The sequence below is a fragment of the Centropristis striata genome, chromosome 5, assembly GCF_030273125.1.
Source record: "Centropristis striata isolate RG_2023a ecotype Rhode Island chromosome 5, C.striata_1.0, whole genome shotgun sequence".
Lineage (NCBI taxonomy): Eukaryota > Metazoa > Chordata > Actinopteri > Perciformes > Serranidae > Centropristis > Centropristis striata.
In genome coordinates, this window is record NC_081521.1 from 38,953,293 (window position 1) to 38,975,773 (window position 22,481).

Sequence of the window (22,481 nt, forward strand, 5' to 3'; positions counted from 1 at the left end):
TTTCTAATTGTATATTTTAAACTAACATACTCTTTACAACCATACAGATCAGGGGCGAAGAACAAAGGAACAAAAAACATCTTAAAGTGAGGTAGAGCCAATCCTCCCTGTGTCCTATCTCGTTGAAGGGTTTTTAGCTTCAAGCGCGGCCTCTTCCCATTCCATACAAATTTAGATATGAGTGAATGCAATTTTCCCCAATAACCAAGGGGGGGCAAGGGGAACCATAGAGGAGTCACATTTTATACGAGGAAGTACATCCAGTTTTACTATGGATGTGCGGGCTCGGAGGGAATTTAAAAACTTACACCACTTATCTGTAATCTTAGTCTTCAAGGTGCCATACACGACATTCAGAACATTAAGTCGTGCTTTGTGCGTGCGTGCGTGCGTGCATGCGTGCGTGCATGCGTGTGTGTGTGTTGCAAGCCAAGCTTCCATGTTCTTTGTGTTGGTGAAGGGATCCTATATAGTCCTGAAAGTTTGGAGAATGTTTATAATAATAATAATAATACATTTTATTTGGAGGCGCCTTTCTTGGCACTCAAGGACACCGTACAAAAAAGATAGAAAAGATTCAGCAATAAAATACAATAAAATACACAGAATTAATAACAATACAATACAAAAGATAGATTGGACAGGGTAATTGTGATCAGAGGGAATAGGCAATTTTGATTCATGATTGATCTAATGATCAATCATGAATTCATGAATTTGGAAATTTTTGGTTTTGGTACCTTAAAAAGTTGTTAAATTTTACTCTTAAAAAGCAAAACCTGTGTGGTGGCTGGTCTGGCCTTGCTTGTGCGTGTTAGTGCATGTAAGTAATAATAATAATAATAATAATAATAATAAGTGGCCCTCTGACTCTCTCCTCACAGGGGTCGGCTGATTCGTACACCAGTAGACCGTCGGATTCAGACCTGTCAGCAGAGGAGGACCGCGAGGCGTATCGGCGTGAAGCCGAGCGCCAGGCACAGCTGCAGCTCGACAGAGCTAAGGTATGTCATCCAGCAGGGGTGTCAAACTCTGGCCCGCGGGCCAAATTTGGCCCGCAGTGTAATTTTATTTGGCCCACGAGGCAATACCAAATTATTATATTATTATTGTACTATAAAAGCTGACCCGCCGGTATTATACGGCGCATTTACCGCTAATACTAGATTTATTATTGTTATTTTATTTTTAAATGTATTAACCTGTTGAAAAACTTTATTTTGATATTTAAATCAGAAGGATGCAAATAGAAAAGAGGCATACGATTTTTACTTAATTTTTATTTAATAAATTAATGACATTGATGTGTTTTTTATTTGAAATTTGATTTTGCATGTCTGCACTATTTAGTTATATATTGTATGTTTATAAGCGTTGCTGGTTCCATATTCAATGTTAAAGCAAAACATGTTTGGTATATATTAAAAGGTTTATTTGTTCAATGTTGGCCCGCGATTTTATTCAAGTTTTAAATTTTGGCCCATTATGTATTTGAGTATGACACCCCTGTCATACAGTGATTTACACTACAACATTCTGGGAGGGCAGGGTGTCACTTAAACAATTAAAGTACCCTAAGGAAATCCTGACACATAGAGAACTTCATTTAAGATGTTTATACTTTAAAACCAACAAAAGATGATTTGTCACCAAACCGTCCTCTACTCTAACCTACCTACTCTTCACTTACTATCTGTAAAGAACTATGAACCAAAGGCATCATTTTGTCAAACAAATGAGTCCTAATCCACAGTACATCTACAGCCAGAATGCTAGTTTTAGTGCAAACCAGTGGTGGTTTTGCCAGAGTAAAGCCTCAAGTCTAGATCAACACATCAGACATCAGACAGGCCTCCTCACTGTCTCATTTTAAATCTCTTCTTAAAACCCACCTCTTCTCGTTGGCTTTTACCCCACGTAGAGTGTTGATTTTATGTTGATTTTATGATTTTTTGTTTTTATTGTATTCATGCATATTTTATTTTGTGCGGGCAGTACATTTTACATTTTATTTAATTTATTTTTATCCCATTTTTAATTTATTTTATCTTATTGCATCTTACTGTTCTATTGTTTACTACATCTCTTTGTATTGTGTTATGTATTTATTGTTTGTGCAGCACTTTGGAAACCTTGTGTTTGCTAAAATTGTGCTATATAAATAAAGGGGATTGGATTGGATTGGATAGATCAACAAGTCCTTAGCCAAGTCCAAGACCTTAACTTTGTATTCCATGTCCGAAACAAGTCATCATGGAATTAGGACATCAACGACAAATAACTATCATTAATGCTGATTTTTTTATTGACTTGACAGCAGCTCTTTGCTAATGTTAGCTTAGCAAGAACGTTAACGCTAATCTCTTTTTGTGTAGCCTCAAATGTCGAACAAAGTTGGTTGAACATTTCAGTTTTGAGCTTCATGTTTGGCTTTGGTGTCCGTTCTTTGTTGACCACTGTTGACCCTTTGTTGTTCTTTGTTGTTGTTTTCATCTCGCAATGTGATCATCTGATGTGTCATCTGTTGTGCTACCTGATGGGCTGCTGTCAAATTGAACCAATGTGTTGTCAGGACAAGTTGATTAGCTGCCCTCTTTTCTGAAATGCATTTTAGTCTGAAAATCACCAGATTCCTGACTCATTTCCAGACCAGTCTTTCACAAGTGTACTGCAGTTTGTACTACCGATGACTGTTTTTCTTATTGTTCGTACAGTCCAAACCTGTAGCGTTTGCAGTAAAGACGAATGTGAGTTACTGCGGGGCTCTGGATGAGGACTGTCCTGTCCAAGGAGCTGCAGTCAATTTCGATGCCAAAGACTTCCTGCACATCAAAGAAGTGAGTGACTAGCTATTGTTAAAGGGATAGTTTGGATTTTTTTTGGAAGTGGGGCTGTATGAAGTAATCAGTTCATAGTCATGGCAGTCAGCACGCAGGCAGGAAGACAGGCAAGGAATCTAAGCAATGTACTGCTGTGGATGGTTGCAGCAGAGAAATGTATTTTAACCAACGAAAATAAGACAAACAACAATTGTACCTTGCAGAACACTAGAGTTGCTGGTCTTCTGCTGCCTCAGTTGGTCAACTAAGTTAAAGTGGGGCTAACTGACGCTGTTACCATCTCTGCTCTCTTCAAAGCCACCAGACTAATTTGCCAAAACCAGTAATTTTTCCTTGTTAAACATAGGACTTGCTGGTCTACCACTACCTTGGTTGTTTAGTTTATGTGTATTATTGTGTGACTTTGGTGATTTCAAACTAGCCCTTTAAAAACACCGGTAACACTTTACAATAACCATCATTTAAAGATGGTAAATAGACAATTTATAAATGGTAAACAGATAGTTTATTAAAGTTTAATCATCATTTATAAACCGTATATAGGCCATTTAGAATGGTAAATAGAAAATGTATTAATGTTGAATTATAATTTATAAATGCCAAATAGAAGGTATATTAATGTAAGCTGATAGTTACTTTACCATTAAAAAACAATTGCATAATAATTTTTAGTTTATTAATAGTTTTGCACTCATAACATTTTTAACACCAATGTTAAGTATGTAAATTAGTTCAAAATGATTCATATACCTTTAAGAAATTGTTTGAAAACATTTAAAGATTAAATATGTATAGCAATTTGTAAATGGTTAATAATTGGTTTATAAACCATCTATGAACATCACTTAGATGGTTATTGTAAAGTGTTACCAAAACACCAAAGTCACACAAGAACACAAACAATCTAATAGATTGAAGCCACTGTAGACCTGCATCTCCTGTGTTCTGTGCAGGAAAAAATACTGTTTTTGTAAAAGTTTTTGGTGTCTAATGGCGCTTTTACAACCCAGAGTTGTAAAAGTCTGTTGTTGAGTCTGTTTCAGTCGAACGCTGATGCAGTTAAATTCTTGTTACGGTTCGTTTGGTCGCTATTGAACCCTCCAATCATACTCTTTAGTGGACCAAAACAACCGTTTCCAAACGAATCCTAGTGCATTTCGATTGTTGACTATGAATAAATACCTTCTACACCCCCAAAATCAGAACTACCCCTTGATGAAAAACCCTTCCATTACATTAAAACAAGATGTGACTGCGTTCAAGCAAACTCCTTCAAGAATTGTCTCTAAACTGTACAAGGGCCTATTGAAACAACAGGGGAGAAATACAGAGTATATAAAAGTGAAATGGGAAAAAGAATTTGATATTGAGTTGTCTGGGAGCGATTGGCAGAAGATATTTCAGACTCAACATACTTCAACAAGTTCTAAAAAATGGAGGGAGTTTGGTTGGAAAAATTTAACACGGTTTTTCAAAAATAAACAGTTAGGCCAACAACAATATTGTTGGAGAAATTGTGGGCAACTGAACGCCAACCATTCTCATATATTTTGGTCATGTGAGTAAATACAATTGTTTTGGGAAGGGGTTTTAAAAGCTATGGGTGACATTTTTGGGTATAATATCCCTAATGATCCACGGTGTATATATCTAGGACTGATAGCAGATAATGTAATAGGTAAAGAAGACATATACCTGTTTAAGATCCTATCACTTGCAGCTAAGAAAGCCATTACAAGAAGCTGGCTGAGGACTGACCCTCCTGGACTGAACCACTGGCTGGACATTGTAGAAGAAATTCGATCAATGGAACAAATGACCCACAGTCTAAGAATTAAAACGGAGCTATATGTTGTAAGATGGACAAAATGGCATCTCTATGTGACAAAGTAGTGTTTACCCCATAGACTGTATATAAATAATGGACGTAGTCACCGTGACGTCACCCATTGGTTTGTGGCCCGTTGGAAGCCTCGAGTTCAGCGTTACACTCATCGCCATCTTGCGTCGCCATCTTGTTTCCGATACGCGGAGCAGACCATATTTGGACTGTGGCGGAGCGCGAGGGATCTGATCACTGACTACAGCCTCTCTACACCGGCAACCCGACTGAGAGAAGCCGCTGCTAATTCATGTTAGCATTAACTGGAGCATTAACTGGGATGTTAGTTTTAGCTAGCAAAAAACCAAAACAAAATGTATTTTTCTTACCTCAGAAAACTGAGCAGCAACTCCTTGGAGTGTCTGTTAGTCCAACCAAACACTGAACAAGACATTTTTACTGAACAAAACGTTCAATTAAACTGTCATTAAGTGAAAATACAGTGTGAAAGGGTCAAAGTTATGAGACCAAACCGCTAAACGTCCTCTTTTCTATCTATATAACGTTATATATAACTTTATTGACACGTTGCCGTGGATACGCATTGCTCTGCTTCTCTCCTGGTGACGGCTCGCCTTGTCAGTGACCTGTCAATCAAAGGTAGCCACGCCCCAAATCATACGATTCTTTATCTTCTATTTTCTTCTAAATGGGGCCATTATTAGAACTATTGACATCAAATTGTCTTGAAGAAGATTTTTTACTAGCGATTGAGACCATAATGTTGTCCCTGAAAATTTTTTCTGAGGTAATAAATCAAGTGAGAAGTTTTCAAATTTAGCACTGAAATGAATGGGCAGATTTCTTTTGCAGCCAAACTTAGCACCCCCTACTGGAATTTTCGGTGAATTGCAGGCTTTATGCACTTCCTGGTGGGCTCCATGCTCAGGCACGGAGATTGCCACCTGGTTTACCCCCCTTTTGTTTTTGTATGTTTCTGTATGTGTTTTTATTGACTGGAAAAAATAAAGTTTAAAAAAACAAAAAACAAGATGTGACGCTGTGCTGTTGTCACTCTGAACTTAACAGAAATATAATAATGACTGGTGGATCGGCCGGCTAGTGAAAGAGGGGGCCGACATCACCTTCATTCCCAGCCCTCTACGACTGGAGGCGATGAGACTCAAGCAGGAGCAGAAACAAAGGTCAGTTAACGGTATCAAACATCTCCGAAGACTCATTCTCACAATATAAGTTTGATCATTTAGCGTGTTGCTGTTGCAGGAAAACAGGGGGCAACTCCTCCAGTTTAGGGGACATGGTGACTGGGAGTTGGAGGACCACACCGCCATCTGCAGGTGAATGTAAGTACTACAAATCTTTCTCTTATTGATGCTGAAACAAAGAACAACTTTTCCCTCTTCTGTCTTCTTCTTACTTTTTCTTTCATTGATTGTTATTTTCTTGTTTTTACAAGCCAAACAGAAGCAAAAACAGGTAGGTTTTCATACTTGAGGACAACACAGCATCCAGTCATAATACATAGTTCTTGATTTTTAATTTTACAGGACATTATCAGGGTATCTGTAGGTTTTGAAAAGTCTCAAAAAGGTCTTCAATATTCTTTCTTGCATGCCATAGACATCAACATTAGTTATATATTTTATAAACGAGCTGTTGCGAGACATTATATACCTTTATGTGACCTTTTATATATCTATAAACTACAAGTGAGACAGTTGTGCTGGTGGATTGTGCATGTAGGAGGCTGGTTAAGTGGCCTTTTGGAGCGTTATTTTGTATTATAATTTATTATTACTGCTAGATACTGTAGCTAGGAAACTCGTCTACCAAAATTATACTGAAATAAATTCATTTTCATTGGGACCAGGTCAAGTTAAGAATAAAATACAGCTGGAATATACTGACAAACATGATGTAAATGTCATTAAATTCATGTACTTAATAAATAGATGTAGGCCTTATTGTCCGCTTTTTTTTTTTTTTTTACTTTAACCCATTGAAGCCTGGAAAGCGGATAAGTCGTTTTGTAGTATTTGTATAAGCTCTCAAATACTTTTTGAATTTCATTTCTATCTGCTACAGAGGCTGAAAAATCTATTATTTAAATTATTAAGACACTTTTGTTGAATTTCCAGAAAAACTTCAGGTATTAGGGGCTTATTTTAAAATCACCCAGAGGTTTTACAGGCGTTTTAGGCGTCAATGGGTTAAGACTGTGAAAAAGGGTATTAAATTTAGTTTTATGTGATATTTAAAATCATCATATTTTTTAGCATTTCACAACAAAAAAACCTAAACACCATTTTTTCTTACCCCGTTCTTTGTGTTCTTCCTCTCCCCTCGCTGTCCCCTATTTCTGGCAGGAACATGTCCCTCCCTACGACGTGGTGCCCTCTATGAGGCCGGTGGTCCTCGTGGGACCATCGTTGAAGGGCTACGAGGTCAGCTTCTCCCCGTTTCACCTCCATCAGACACAGAGTGACTCTCACTCTCTTCTCTGTTAAAACATGTTCCTGCATTGCTGCACTCTGTGCACTGCAAAAAAAAAAGAAAAGTTGGGTGAACTCAAAATTTCAAGGCAACAAACTTCAATACATTTTTAAGTTGGACAATTAAACTAAATATTTTAAGTTTTGTTTTTGAGTTTGCTCAACTCTGAATTCAGATTTTTGTCAGCTCAACTGTTGTACTAACTTATGATTTTACATTGTAATAACTTTTAATCCTTACTTCTGCTAACTTCTGCAATGTGCTGAATTGGCACGATTGTAACGCTGCTATGAAATGTCAGCTAATGTTGCGACCACAATTTTGAGTTAGCATTGATACGCTAATGGCTACTCTTGTAGCTTTCACTAATGACCGAATTTCACCGCTTTCCAGCATTTCACAACAAAGAAATAAGAGTTATCAGAACTATTGTCCCTTGTTGTGAACCCCAACTTAAAGATATAAGTAACAACAACTCACCAACTTGTTTTTGAGCAGACAACTGGCTTCATTTGTTGTGCTAACTTACTTTATTGCCCTAAATGTCAATCATTTATATTTCCAAGTTTTACCAACTTAAATCACTGCTTTAGGATGAAAAATACTAGTTGGCTTTTTTGCAGTGTGTTTGAATCAGAATTGAAACTTAAATTTTAATGTCAAAGTTTGCTCAGATTTTGCTGGGAATCTAAAAGAACATTAGAGTTACTTTACTTCTGAATCCTGCTGAACACATTTCCCCTACTCTTTATTTTAGAAGTACCATGTTGTAATAGTTCAAATACAGCACACACTCAAATATTTTTGGTGGAAACATGTCCACTTCTACAACCTTACATTTTCATACACAGGGTTTATACTTGAAATCCTTGAAAATGCTTAAATTTTAATGTTGTATTTTCAAGGTTTGAAAAGTGTTTGGATTTTGGATAAAATGCTTGAAAATGCTTGAAACTCTTACTGTATTTCTCGTGCAATCTGACTATAGATAATGGCATGCTCAATGAAAAAAATACTAAATTGAACATTGAGATTAGCAAACTGTACTTTTGGTTGTTAAAAGTGTAAAACCATCGCTGTCTGTATGGTGAAATTACCCCTTTTAGCATGTAAGTACTCATCTAAAACATGCAAATTACAACCGTTGTAAGGTACTGGAAAAATTTTAAAATGGACCTTGAAAGTCCTTGAAAAGTGCTTGAATTTGACCACTGAAAAAGTGCACGAACCTTGCATACATTTGTTACAGTACATTTATTGTTAATATATTACTTTTTCAATAAAATTTATATTATTTGAATTTTTTATAAATACTGATATAGCCTGAAATTTATCTGGCACACTCAAGAGGTTGGGCATAGAAATGATGTCCTGGAAAATAATTAACTTGTCTGTAACTAATAAGTTAATAATTTCTGACTAATAAGAAAATTCTGAAATGGAATTTTATTTTACAAAGACAGGAGTATGCTCACTTCTTTACCTTTTCTTTCCTTTACTCGTGAATATACTCATTACTCACATTTTTTTCAATACTTAAGAGTATTCTCACTCAAGTTCTTGCTTTTATGAAGCCACAATACAATACTCTTCCCACCTCTGTATACATGTGCTTCAATGATTAGTCGACAGAAAAATACTAAACTACAATTTGAGCCTCTCAAATATGGAGATTTCCTGCTTTTCTGTGTTTTATATCACATTAAACTGAAACTAAATCTTTGGACTGACAGAAAAAGACATTTAAAGGCATTAATTGAGAAACTGGCTCGATAATTTTCACTATTTTCTGACATTTTATAGACCAAACGATTAATCAATAATGAAAATAATCACCAGTTGCAGCCCTGGTATGTGCAGTAATACAGCCTGCTTGGATTGATAATGGACATCATGTATGTGTGGTGTTTGTGGAAAGAAGCTCTTCTTCTACACTGTAAAAAATAATCTGTTAAATTTACGGTAAAATACCGGCAGCTGTGGTTGCCAGAATTTCACCGTAAAAATTACAGTGAGTGGGTTTTCTACTGTAAATTTAAATGTAAATATCAGCAAAAACTGTAATTTAGACTGAGTAGTCCCTTTATTTAAAGGTAACTGTGTCCTTGAGACAATATGGTATTTCTCCATTCATTTTACATGATTTTTTAAAATATTTTTACAGTAAAACTGTGTTTTTTTTGTTCTATTCTGTGATTTACAGTAATTACAAGTGTCTATTATGGTGATATGCAATTTTTTATTTTAGGCCGTATTTCTCATGCAATTTGACAGCATTTTACTGTAATTTCTACAAACACTTTTTACAGTGTATCTGGTTGTTTTGGTATCCTAACATTAAATCAAAAGAGAGTTGATTCTTTTGGAGGTTTGTGTTGTGTTGGTTTAAAATGTCTTGTTTCTTACCTCATCTCCTCATCCAGGTGACGGACATGATGCAGAAAGCTCTTTTTGACTTCCTGAAACACAGATTTGAGGGAAGGTCAGTAAAACAGAAAGAATACAGAATAATATCTGCAGCTGTGAAAACTCTGGTGTTTAAAATGCATCTAAATCATATTTTTTCTCTCTATATTTGGGGCAGAATCTCAATCACCCGTGTAACTGCCGACCTCTCTTTAGCCAAGAGATCTGTCCTCAACAAAAGACCCATCATGGAGAGATCCAACACTCGCTCCAGCCTAGGTGACTCAACGCCTTTTGGAGCGTTATTTTGTATTATAATTTATTATTATTATTATTATTACTGCTAGATACTGTAGCTAGGAAACTTGTCTACCAAAATTATACTGACTCAAAAAGTCTCAAAAAGGTCTTCAATATTCTTTCTTGCATGCCATAGACATCAACATTAGTTATATATTTTATAAACGAGCTGTTTCGAGACATTATATACCTTTATGTGACCTTTTATATATCTATAAACTACAAGTGAGACGGTTGTGCTGGTGGATTGTGCATGTAGGAGGCTGGTTAAGTGGCCTTTTGGAGCGTTATTTTGTATTATAATTTATTATTATTATTATTATTACTGCTAGATACTGTAGCTAGGAAACTTGTCTACCAAAATTATACTGAAATAAATTCATTTTCATTGGGACCAGGTCAAGTTAAGAATCAAATACAGCTGGAATATACTGACAAACATGATGTAAATGTCATTAAATTCATGTATTTAACAAATAGATGTAGGCCTTATTGTCCGCTTTGTTTTTTTTTTACTTTAAGACTGTGAAAAAGGGTATTAAATTTAGTTTTATGTGATATTTAAAATCATCATATTTTTTAGCATTTCACAACAAAAAAACCTAAACACCATTTTTTTCTTACCCCAGCACGAATACTCCTGAAATCGTTTCACATAAAGGAACAATGATTTTAAACTAAAATCAAATGTTTTGTTTGTGCAGCGGAGGTTCAGAGTGAGATTGAACGGATATTTGAGCTCGCCAAAACCCTGCAGCTGGTGATTCTGGACGCAGACACCATCAACCATCCCGCACAGCTCGCCAAAACCTCCCTCGCTCCCATCATCGTCTACGTGAAAGTTTCCTCACCAAAGGTACAGCAGGTTACTTCACTCATACGTTCAGGCTGCTTCAACTTCCTCCAACCTTAAACATTATCTTCACCTGTGTTCCCTGTCAGGTGCTCCAGAGGCTGGTCAAATCCAGGGGGAAGTCTCAGAGCAAGCACCTGAACGTGCAGATGATGGCTGCAGACAAACTCTCTCAGTGCCCCCCTGTGAGTCCACAGATTCTGTCTAGTGCTGTAATGTGTGCTTTTTTATAATATACAGGGTTTGTATGGATGCTTGAAATCCTTGAAGTGCTTGAATTTAAATGTCGTATTTTCAAGGTTTAAAAACTGCTTGGATTTTGGATAAAGTACTTGTAAATGCTTGAAATTCTTACTGTTTTTCTCTTGCAATCTGACTATATCCATCTATAGACTATAATCACATGTTCACATGTTAATCACATGTAAAAAATAATGAGTAGCCTATCTGAAATGAAGACCGTTCCTCCTAAAAGTGTAATACCATCGCTGTTGGTATGGTTAAGTGAAATCTCCCCTTTTTAGTATGTAAGTACTCATCTAAAACATGCAACTTACAACAGGTGTAAGATACTGGAAAAGCTTGAAAATTAACATTGAAAGTCCTTGAAAAATACTTGAATTTGACCACTCAAAAAGTGTACGAACCCTGAATATATCTTGACTTTATGACAGGGAATGAGTGGAAAAGGGCCAGGTAAATAATACAGGGCTGATAAGGGGGACGTGGAAACAGGCGGGCAGGTAAACAGGGACGGCCAGGTGACTGGGACTGAAGGGAAAGGGAAAGTCAAAGTCTGTCCAATGACATTATCTGTTGATTATATTGCTTTTTTTCTGATATGACCCACATAGCTGGGCAGACAGTGTAAAATAATATGATCTTTACTAGAGCTGGGCAATTAATTGGAAATTATTCTAAAACAACATTTAGAATCAATAATCTTGTCCATGTGTGTTACCTTAATTTCTTTAAAATCACTAAGAAATGCACGTTTTCATAAGAAAAAATATAGAAAGTAAGTCAGTGCACAATCCACATAAAAGGTCTATTTTCATTCTATTCTAAAAAAAACAACCATACTATATCAGCCGCTGTATTGGTTATCAGTTAACTTTCCCTCTAAAATCAGTATCGGCATCGGTCTGGCTCTACTGCAAAGCAACTCAAAAAAAGGAGGAGTAGGTTTAGGACAAATACATGTGGCTGTATTTTCAAATTCTGGTGGCTTTTTTTCTCCTTTTCTACAAAACAACCTACCACATCTTTTGTCAGTTGCTGGGTGTTAACTTAAGTCATTCCTCATTTTCTTTTTTTTTTTTTCTTTTTTATTGGTGAATGATACATGAATGATAAACGATTTGCACAGAGGCATCACAGGTGTGTGTGTGTGTGTGTGTGCGTGTGGATGAGGGGCAAATGCTACGACATATGTATAAAAATATATAACATGGCTCATTTATATGTATCACACAATGAAAATAAATAGGCAAACAAAGCAAGAAGCGCTAACGAGAGAAAACAAATAAACAAGAATAAATAAAATAACTAATTAAATACATTTAAAAAAATAATAATAATAATAACAAAAAAATAATAATAATAATAACATATATCAGCAATTATATAACATATAATAACATATAAAATATAAAAAAATAAAATAAACAACATATAATATAATATATAATTTAATAATGCATTTTCTTCTTGCTCCCTTGTAGGATATGTTTGTCATTTTGAAAAAAAAAATAGTAATGTTGAAAATAATAACATATATCAGCAATCATATAACATATATAATAACATAAAAATATAAAAAAATAAATAAACAGCATATAATATAATATTTAATTTAATAATACATTTTCTTTTTGCTCCCTTGTAGGATATGTTTGATGTCATTTTGGGAAAAAAAAATTGTAATATTGAAAATAATAACATATATCAGCAATTATATAACATATATAATAACATATAAAAATATAAAAAAAAATAAATAAACAACACATATTATATAATATATAATTGAATAATACATTTTCTTTTTGCTCCCTTGTAGGATATGTTTGATGTCATTTTGAAAAAAAAAAAAGTAATATTGAAAATAATAACATATATCAGCAATTATATAACATATATAATAACATAAAAAATAAATACAAAAATAAACAACATATAATATAATATATAATTTAATAATGCATTTTCTTTTTGCTCCCTTATAGGATATGTTTGATGTCATTTTGAAAAAAAAAAAAATAGTAATATTGAAAATAATAACATATATCAGCAATTATATAACATATATAATAACATATAAAAATATAAATAAACAACATATAATATAATATATAATTTAATAATACATTTTCTTTTTGCTCCCTTGTAGGATATGTTTGATGTCATTTTGAAAAAAAAAAAAAAGTAATATTGAAAATAATAACATATCAGCAATTATATAACATATATAATAACATATAAAAAAATAAATAAACAACATATAATATAATATATAATTTAATAATACATTTTCTTTTTGCTCCCTTGTAGGATATATTTGATGTCATTTTGAAAAAAAAAAAAAAAGTAATATTGAAAATAATAACATATATCAGCGATTATATAACATATATAATAACATATAAAAAAAAATAAACAACATATGATATAATATATAATTTAATAATACATTTTCTTTTTGCTCCCTTGTAGGATATGTTTGATGTCATTTTGAAAAAAAAATAAATATTGAAAATAATAACATATATCAGCAATTATATAACATATATAATAACATATGAAAATATAAAAAAAAAAATAAACAACATATAATATATAATTGAATAATACATTTTCTTTTTGCTCCCTTGTAGGATATGTTTGATGTCACTTTGAAAAAAAAAAAAGTAATATTGAAAATAATAACATATATCAGCAATTATATAACATATATAATAACATATAAAAAAATAAAAATAAATAAACAACATATAATATAATATAATATATAATTGAATAATACATTTTCTTTTTGCTCCCTTGTAGGATATGTTTGATGTCATTTTGAAAAAAAAAAAAGTAATATTGAAAATAATAACATATATCAGCAATTATATAACATATATAATAACATATAAAAATATAAAAAAACAACATATAATATAATTTATAATTTAATAATACATTTTCTTTTTGCTCCCTTGTAGGATATGTTTGATGTCATTTTGAAAAAAAAAAAAAAGTAATATTGAAAATAATAACATATCAGCAATTATATAACATATATAATAACATATAAAAAAATAAATAAACAACATATAATATAATATATAATTTAATAATACATTTTCTTTTTGCTCCCTTGTAGGATATATTTGATGTCATTTTGAAAAAAAAAAAAAAAGTAATATTGAAAATAATAACATATATCAGCAATTATATAACATATATAATAACATATAAAAAAAAATAAACAACATATAATATAATATATAATTTAATAATACATTTTCTTTTTGCTCCCTTGTAGGATATGTTTGATGTCATTTTGAAAAAAAAATAAATATTGAAAATAATAACATATATCAGCAATTATATAACATATATAATAACATATGAAAATATAAAAAAAAAAATAAACAACATATAATATATAATTGAATAATACATTTTCTTTTTGCTCCCTTGTAGGATATGTTTGATGTCACTTTGAAAAAAAAAAAAGTAATATTGAAAATAATAACATATATCAGCAATTATATAACATATATAATAACATATAAAAAAATAAAAATAAATAAACAACATATAATATAATATAATATATAATTGAATAATACATTTTCTTTTTGCTCCCTTGTAGGATATGTTTGATGTCATTTTGAAAAAAAAAAAAGTAATATTGAAAATAATAACATATATCAGCAATTATATAACATATATAATAACATATAAAAATATAAAAAAACAACATATAATATAATTTATAATTTAATAATACATTTTCTTTTTGCTCCCTTGTAGGATATGTTTGATGTCATTTTGAAAAAAAAAATAGTAATATTGAAAATAATAACATATATCAACAATCATATAACATATATAATCACATAAAAAAAAATAATAAACAACATATAATATATAATTTAATAATACATTTTCTTTTTGCTCCCTTGTAGGATATGTTTGATGTCATTTTGAGAAAAAAAAAATAGTAATATTGAAAATAATAACATATATCAGCAATTATATAACATATATAATAACATATAAAAAAATAAATAAACAACATATAATATAATATATAATTTAATAATACATTTTCTTCTTGCTCCCTTGTAGGATATGTTTGATGTCATTTTGGATGAGAACCAGCTGGAAGATGCATGTGAGCATTTGGCTGAATACCTGGAGATCTACTGGCGCGCCACTCACCTGCCAGGAAACACCCCTCTGAACCCGCTACTGGAGCAGAGTCTGATGACCCCGCCTTCTGCCATCTCCAGCCTGCAGGTGAGTGTTGTCTTCATCTGTTCAAAGAGCACTGTTTTAATACTGTTATATGACTCTATGAGTAGGAATCCTGTTTTGAACATGTTGTATGTTGTCACTGTCTTTACCAGCTCTTCCCATCTCAGATTCTCACTCCTTTGTTTTGTTTTGATTTGTCTCCAGCTGTCTTGTCTGTCCTCTCACTCATCCATGCTTAACATTTTTGCAGTTTTCTGAAACACAGGAATTAATTGAATGATCGCTTACAAAATGGGGTGAGTAGTAGGGTTTATATATATATATATTTATATATATATTTATATTTGCACTCTCAACCCCAATAATCCCCTGAACACGACACAGCGGCTGAGACAGTGAATGAACAGCATTTTATATTCATTCAGATCTCACCACAGAAAAAATGACGTGTTTTTTTTTTCTTCATTGCATCCTGCCTCCTTTCCTTTAGTTGATGGTCTCAGGTGAATAAACTTCTCCACAAGCTCTCTGGGAGGAAAATTCACAAAGCAGCTTCAATTCACTACCACAGCTGACAACGCCGTGTTTGGAAATCATAAAATGTTTGTATGAAATGTTAAAAATCCCTAAATTATTCCCTATTTTTAACCGGCGTTTATCCTTTTTCCAAGCATGCTTTGTGAATGCTGCCCCTGCTCACAGTTGCACATAATGTTAGTTAAAGTCACATGATCAGTGGTTAAATAATATATCCACCGGAACTAAATGCATAATTTACACAATAACAAACTGAGACCATAACATCAGCACAGTTTATAACACTTTATATTCTGTAATAATAACCTCCTGACCATCCATCCAACTTGTTTCACTGACATTTCTTTTGTTCGGTGTCTGTAGTGTTAATCTGTGTTCACACAGACAAAAAACTGGAAACCAAAAAGGACTTTGAAGAGACTTTGCAAACACTGCTGCATGCCAATTATTAATTACTATATTAATATTATTACTATAGACCTCTGCTCCTTATTTTAAATGGTTTTCACATAAAAACAACATACACGGTAGCCCATAAAGTTGGAATAATTTTGATTTCAGAGACAGTCCTCTTTTAGCTGTGAAATTCTCACCAAAAGGCTGTAAGACACCCACTTTACTTTGTTAATTAACTCCAGCTCAACTTCTTCTTCATTGAAATCACTTTAGGAAGAGGTGTGTTTGCAGCCAATGTGGTCAGGAGGAACAACTGCAGCAATCAAAACCTTTTTCAGTGTACCTATGGGCATGTGATGGTTGTTTCTAAGGCCCCGTTCACACGAGGACGGTCTCAACAGAAGACGCAAAAGTGGCGTCGCGTCTTCACTTTTTATTCCTCGTTTAGACGAGCGTTTTCGGGAGGAAATCTGCTGCGTACGGTGACGCAAAAGTGTGTGAAATTCGATTGCATGCAGCCAGGCGGCATCACTTAAAGCCATAAGAGCATCTTTGGGCATGCAGAAGTTTTCACGCCACACATTTTCATCAGCTACTCCTTCCACAAAGTTCTCCACCATCACTAGATCTCCCAGGTCTCGTTCACAGCCGTCTGGCTCCTCCCACCAATTGCTGCATCCAGAATGTGATGGAGGTAATTCCAGATCCTTCTCTGTTCACTAATACTATCTGTACATATCCTGTACATTTGGTGGAAAGACTCCTGTAAGTTTATTAGAGCTGCCAGAGCAGCTTGAAGGTCCCACCATGGAAATAATCCCACGTTTGTTTATTTCCTGTACTGGAGCATGTATGTGACGTAAACACATACGTGACGTGAGCAGATCAGATCAGAGTTTTGTGTCTTGTCAGTGTAGACGACACGCTACGGAGGAGAGGATTCAACTTTTCCACTTTGGAGGGTGGTTTCAGATTTTTGCGTCTTTAAGCCCCCAAAACGCCGTCACCGTCTAAACGAAAGGCACTTCCGGTAAAATATTTTGTCGTTTTTACCCGCGAGCGTCCTCGTGTGAACGGGGCCTTAGATAGATTTCCTTCAGAGTCCTTCTTCATGAAGTGTTTCCATTATTTTGTCTACCCCGTGTGTCTGAAAACTCTTACCACAAAGTGTGAAGCTGCTTTGAGATGTCGTCCGAGCTTTATTTGACTTGTCTTTCTTTCGTTTTTTTGTCCCTCGATGATGACCCGAATCCTCCAGAACCAGAACAAGAACCAGCCGCAGCCTCGTGAGGCGGTGGGCTTGGAGGGCGAGGAGGAGGAGGAGGAGGAGGCAGGTGAGGAGGCCCACTCCCCCCTGGAGCAGGACAGTCTCATGCCGTCTGACGAGGCCAGCGACTCCCTGTCTCGCGGCCGGAGGGGGAGCCCGTGCCACAGGGGGGGTGAGGAGGACGAGGAGGAGGAGGAGGAAGAAGAAGAAGAAGAAGAGGAGGAGGAAGAGGAGGAGGATGAGTACGCCTCCCCCTGCCATGCTCGCACATACAGGGACATGTACCCCCCTCACCGTGGGCACACTGGCAGCGCCCACAGTGCCAACGGGCACGAGTCACAGGACAGGCTGCTCCAACGAGAAGCTCAGCAAGGTCACAACCAGAGGAACAACCGCCAGCGCAGCCGCCCCTGGCCCCGAGACACCTACTGAGGAACAAGCCCCGCCCCCCTCGCTCCTGGCCTCCACATCAGCACCCCGAGCCCTCCGACTGTCCCCACACAATTTAAAAGGTTGAAAAAAAAACGTGCCCCTCAATCAGCTCCAAATCAGAAACAGATGCCCAGTTTATGAAGTAGAAAACTTTAGCTCTATTTTTGAAGTATTTCAAGTTGCTCTCTTCCAGACTCCCAGTTTTAATTTCTCTTTCGGTGACGCGCTGACCTCTCCAGGGTCCTGTCGTTCAGATTAAAGTCAACAGGGCTACTCACCTCTGCAATGGAAAGGTTTCAGGCTACCAGCTGTACGCAAACTCAAACTTTAGCTGCTTTGCCTAAGGTTTCTCTATTGTAGGATGTCTCATATACTGGCCTTAAAATTCCTAAGACTTTTAACTATCTTTACTATTGCATGTATGAGTATAATTATTTTAAGACTATTTGCACATTGACGTCAGAACAGGAAGTGAATGATCTTTACGGATAAACTAATGTAGGAATGTATACTGTTGAATCCATTTATGGGAAATAGTAATGCATTTGATTACAATGTATATACTGAATGGGCACCTGGTTTTGTTTCATTGCTACTATATTTGTTTGATTTTGTTAATATGGACTTGTTTGTTGTTTCAGAGAAATGTTGCCACCCATGTGTTCAGTCAGTTTTTACTCTGAAGACGGTGAATGGTACGGAAGCCCGAGAGAGGAAAGTGAGAAAAAAACATCTTCATTTTCTACGTCTGAGCTGAACTGTTTTCTTTCCTGTGCACAAAAAAAAAAAAATTGCCAGGATATTTTTTCCAAATTCTTTTTTTTCCAATGGTGAAAATATTTGTGAAAAAACAATTGTGGGAAAAGGTTTTAATCTGAATAAAAATGTTTTAATTAAATAACAAATAATACATATTTAATATTTTCCAACTACAAAAAAATAACTGGCTGTTAGTGGGCGTGGACAGGCTGACTGGCGGTGTTTCATGATGTCAAACAGTAATGGTGCACACTATACTTTAGTTTACTAAACTTTTTTACAGAAGAGTTGTTAAAGTTGTATATCAGCTGAAATGAAATGTCTTTCTTCCTTGGCGGAGGGCGGATTCAAAGTCAGAACCTGCGAGGTACAGCTTGTTTCGCTATCAGAATTCTGATGCATTCGGTCCAATAACTTTCTTGTTCAGCCCAGGCGTTGTTAAAAAAAAAAATTCAGAAGTGCACGACCAAATTCTGCGAAAACTTCTGCAGCCTTGGTGCTCAACGCAAAAGCAGGATGGCGTCATTTCTGCACACTAGGGACACTACGGCAACCATAAACTTAGCTTTAGAAAAGTTATCTATATGAAGATTCAACTTCAAAAACTTTTTTTGCCTGTTTCCCACATGAAAAAAGGAGGAACTTAACCCTGACTCTTTTGCCAACTGTTATAAACGTCATAAACCTACAAAAAAAACTATTTAGAATTTAAAAAAATATATATATATCACCAGGTTTTTTTTTTCACACTTTCCTCGCCGGGCTTCTGTAGAATGGAGACACACACACACAGTGAATGGGACTGAGTCTGTGAACAGTCACAACGTCAGTAAGCGGTATGAAGCTGCAGTACAGCGTCAGTGTCACCTTCAGTACAGTGCGTTCTGGGCATCACTCGTCTTTGCTGTTGCACAATCACTCTCTTAACACCTCTACAGTAAGAAAAAAAAGTCTAAAAATGGGCACAGAGAATGTAAACACAACTAAGAAAAGGGAATGTTATCTTTTAAAGGTTGAATGATTTGCCAAACTTGCTTGTTTACATTGAATCATCCACATATTATCAAGCACACGCTGCACACGCTGCAGCTCCTCTTCAAGTCTTCGGAGAATGTACGCTTGCATGCCTTTTTGCACCTCCAGCACCGCCCGGTGTCTCCAAAACCCAACCGATCGCCCTGTAATTCGATTGTAGCACGTTATTGATTGTAGCATCCACAGTTTCTACACGTCCCCCTTGTATGTCTTTGCCAAACATTGTACTGCAGTTTGATTATCAAAGCAGATCCTCAGGTGTTAAGTCCTGCACACTCATCACGCTCAACTCCACGAATGTGTCGTGCTCCTGAAGGACTCGTAGCACCCGTGACACGATGTCATTCTGTTCCTGCGCCATTATTAGTCCATGAGCCGATGAAGAGTTGGACGTGATGCTGACGAGCAGCGGCGACCCGCTTCACGAAACAAAAGAGGGTCGCTGCTGTTATTAACAGCCGGCTTTAGGAAATTACTGGTTTACTGCTTCCATGTCTCTCACAGGTATCTCTATCTAGTGTTCTGTATATTTTGAAGACAAAAAAAAATCAGCATGATTGAAAAAAAAATCTATGCAAGTGTTGCATGAAATCTGATTGTTTCTTTTTACAGTTAAGTATTTCAGTAATGCATTGATTCTGATTCTCCTCGTTGTCTTGTAGTGATAGTCTTGTCTTTGGGGCTACTCACTCCTCACACCTCTAACAACACTATTACTAAAAAAAAAAAAAAAGAATCACTTTATTTATCCACAAACATTAAACACTGGGGACATTCAATATTGGGTGGACACTGGTTGACGCACTTTTAAAAGTCACTCACTTAAAAATTGTCCCAGATCAGGCCTATGATTTCTTTTAATTTGTGATGAAAATGAATGAGTGAAATATTATTAAAGCCCTGCATGTTCTTAGTTCACCAATTAGCTATTTTCATTATATTTTGGCAGAGTATGTTTTTCAAAGCGGACCAATTTAGCAACTGATAAAGCAGTTGAGGTTTTTCAATTTATGAAGCACAATTTTTACTAAGGGTTATAATTTAATTTCCTCTGTCTTATTCTGTATGCAATACTAAGCCTAACATTGAAAAACTTTAAACGCCTTAGACCATCTGGACTTCCTCTTTTTGTGTGAGTAGATATTTAAAAAAAATTGCACTACTTTTTTTTGGGATGGTTGCTTTGTAATGCAATAACTGCACTAAATATAACCGTGTATCCACCAGACTACCACAGCGTGCTAGCGTGACCCAACACGCCTCTTCCCTCTACTTATCAAAAGAGACAGCAAATGTGTAAAAAGTGAGACATTTCCTGCCTGATGCTGTATAGAATGCTTTCTATTTGAAAATAGATTTACAATGCTAACTAAAATATGACTTAAAACAAAATAAACATGACATTTTATGTACTTTTAATTGTTTGGCTCCTTTTTTTTTTGTTTCACTATAATACACTTATTCAGAAATCAACTCTTCAGCACAGCCATAAACGTTTGTAGAGAAAGTATTCATAGTCCACAGAATTTGACTGGTCAGCCGATGCAGATGTATCGGTATTTGCCGTAAATTGTGTCTGAAAGGAAAACTTTTACAGAATACAGAAAGACGCTTGGGTAATTTAGAAATGGCGTAATTACAAAGTTTGCCCAGCAGAGTGCGCTCTGACTTACAATCTGGTACCAAACAGCACAGAATAAGACAAAAAGCTGCTCTCAACTACAGACTGTAAAGTAGGAACTTATCAATACGTAGCACAGGGGAGCTATAGTCTAGACGGATTTCAGAATAAAGGCCTTCTATAAGAAGTGAGGAGCATTTATGGGTACAAGTTGGGAACTGGCCTACCTTACAGATCTCAAGGGTGCCGAGTCCAAAAAAAAATGGTTCCCAAGCGAAATTTGGAGTTTTTGACCTTCTAATTTGTATCAAAATGGCCACTAAATTGCCCATCTTGCACAGTGATTGGACCATTCCCCCTTAGTTTTTTTGTAAGTAGGCAATCAAAGACGAGGAAATTAAGTTTCTGGATCTATAGTCTAGGGTCAGAGCAAGGATATAGTGGAGGCTCAGTGTCTTTTTTATGTGTGTGTGTGTGTATATATATATATATATATATATATATGCAAAATACCAACTGGAACATTTAAAAGTGATATTGATTGAATATTTATGTCGGCCTTAAAAAAAAGACACAAATAATGCTTCATTTCACCTTAAAAGTTGGTATTTTGCATATATATATATATATATATATATATATATATATATATATATATATATATATACACACACACACATAAAAAAAGACACTGAGCCTCCACTATATCCTTGCTCTGACCCTAGACTATAGATCCAGAAACTTAATTTCCTCATCTTTGATTGCCTACTTTCAAAAAAACTTGGGGAAAATGGTCCAATGACCAATGGCCGCCATTTTGATATGCAAATTAGAAGGTCAAAAACTCAAAATTTCACTTGGGAACCATTTTTTTTGGATTCAGCACCCTTGGAATAAGTAAAGTAGGCCAGTTCCCGACTTGTACCCATAAATGCTCCTCACTTTCACTTTTTGGACAATTCCGTCTAGACTACTATGCAATGTACTGCTGCAGACGGGGGCAGCAGCAAAAAGAAATATTCGCCACCTAAAGAAACAAAGAAGTTTACATTGGGAGGGGACTGATGCTCTTTTTTTATGCGCTTTTCAAAGCCACCAGACTCCTTTGACAAAACAAGTAATTTTACCTCAAAGAACACAGGAGTTGCTGGTCTACTGCTGCCTTGATCGGTTACATTGTTATTTTGTGACTTTGGTGAGCCTAAACTAACCCTTAAAAACACAAT

At 35.1% G+C, this 22,481-nt stretch overlaps 1 protein-coding gene across 2 annotated transcripts in view; it reads left to right on the forward strand.

The window, feature by feature from the left end:
* LOC131971353 (voltage-dependent L-type calcium channel subunit beta-4-like) overlaps positions 1-21,053 on the forward strand; it is a 37,296-nt gene extending 16,243 nt beyond the window's left edge. The window contains exons 3-15 of one of the 2 annotated variants that reach the window (XM_059332770.1): positions 885-1,004; positions 2,715-2,837; positions 5,752-5,867; positions 5,947-6,026; positions 6,140-6,159; positions 7,050-7,127; positions 9,600-9,658; positions 9,761-9,861; positions 10,587-10,738; positions 10,825-10,920; positions 15,080-15,250; positions 15,459-15,504; positions 17,400-17,455. In XM_059332770.1, coding sequence (XP_059188753.1) covers positions 885-1,004; positions 2,715-2,837; positions 5,752-5,867; positions 5,947-6,026; positions 6,140-6,159; positions 7,050-7,127; positions 9,600-9,658; positions 9,761-9,861; positions 10,587-10,738; positions 10,825-10,920; positions 15,080-15,250; positions 15,459-15,488 — 1,146 coding nt within the window. In that variant the 3' untranslated portion in view covers positions 15,489-15,504; positions 17,400-17,455. Of the gene's footprint in view, positions 1-884; positions 1,005-2,714; positions 2,838-5,751; positions 5,868-5,946; positions 6,027-6,139; positions 6,160-7,049; positions 7,128-9,599; positions 9,659-9,760; positions 9,862-10,586; positions 10,739-10,824; positions 10,921-15,079; positions 15,251-15,458; positions 15,505-17,399 lie in introns of both variants that reach the window. The other variant, XM_059332769.1, reaches the window with a different exon arrangement.
* The last annotated feature ends 1,428 nt before the right edge of the window (positions 21,054-22,481 follow it).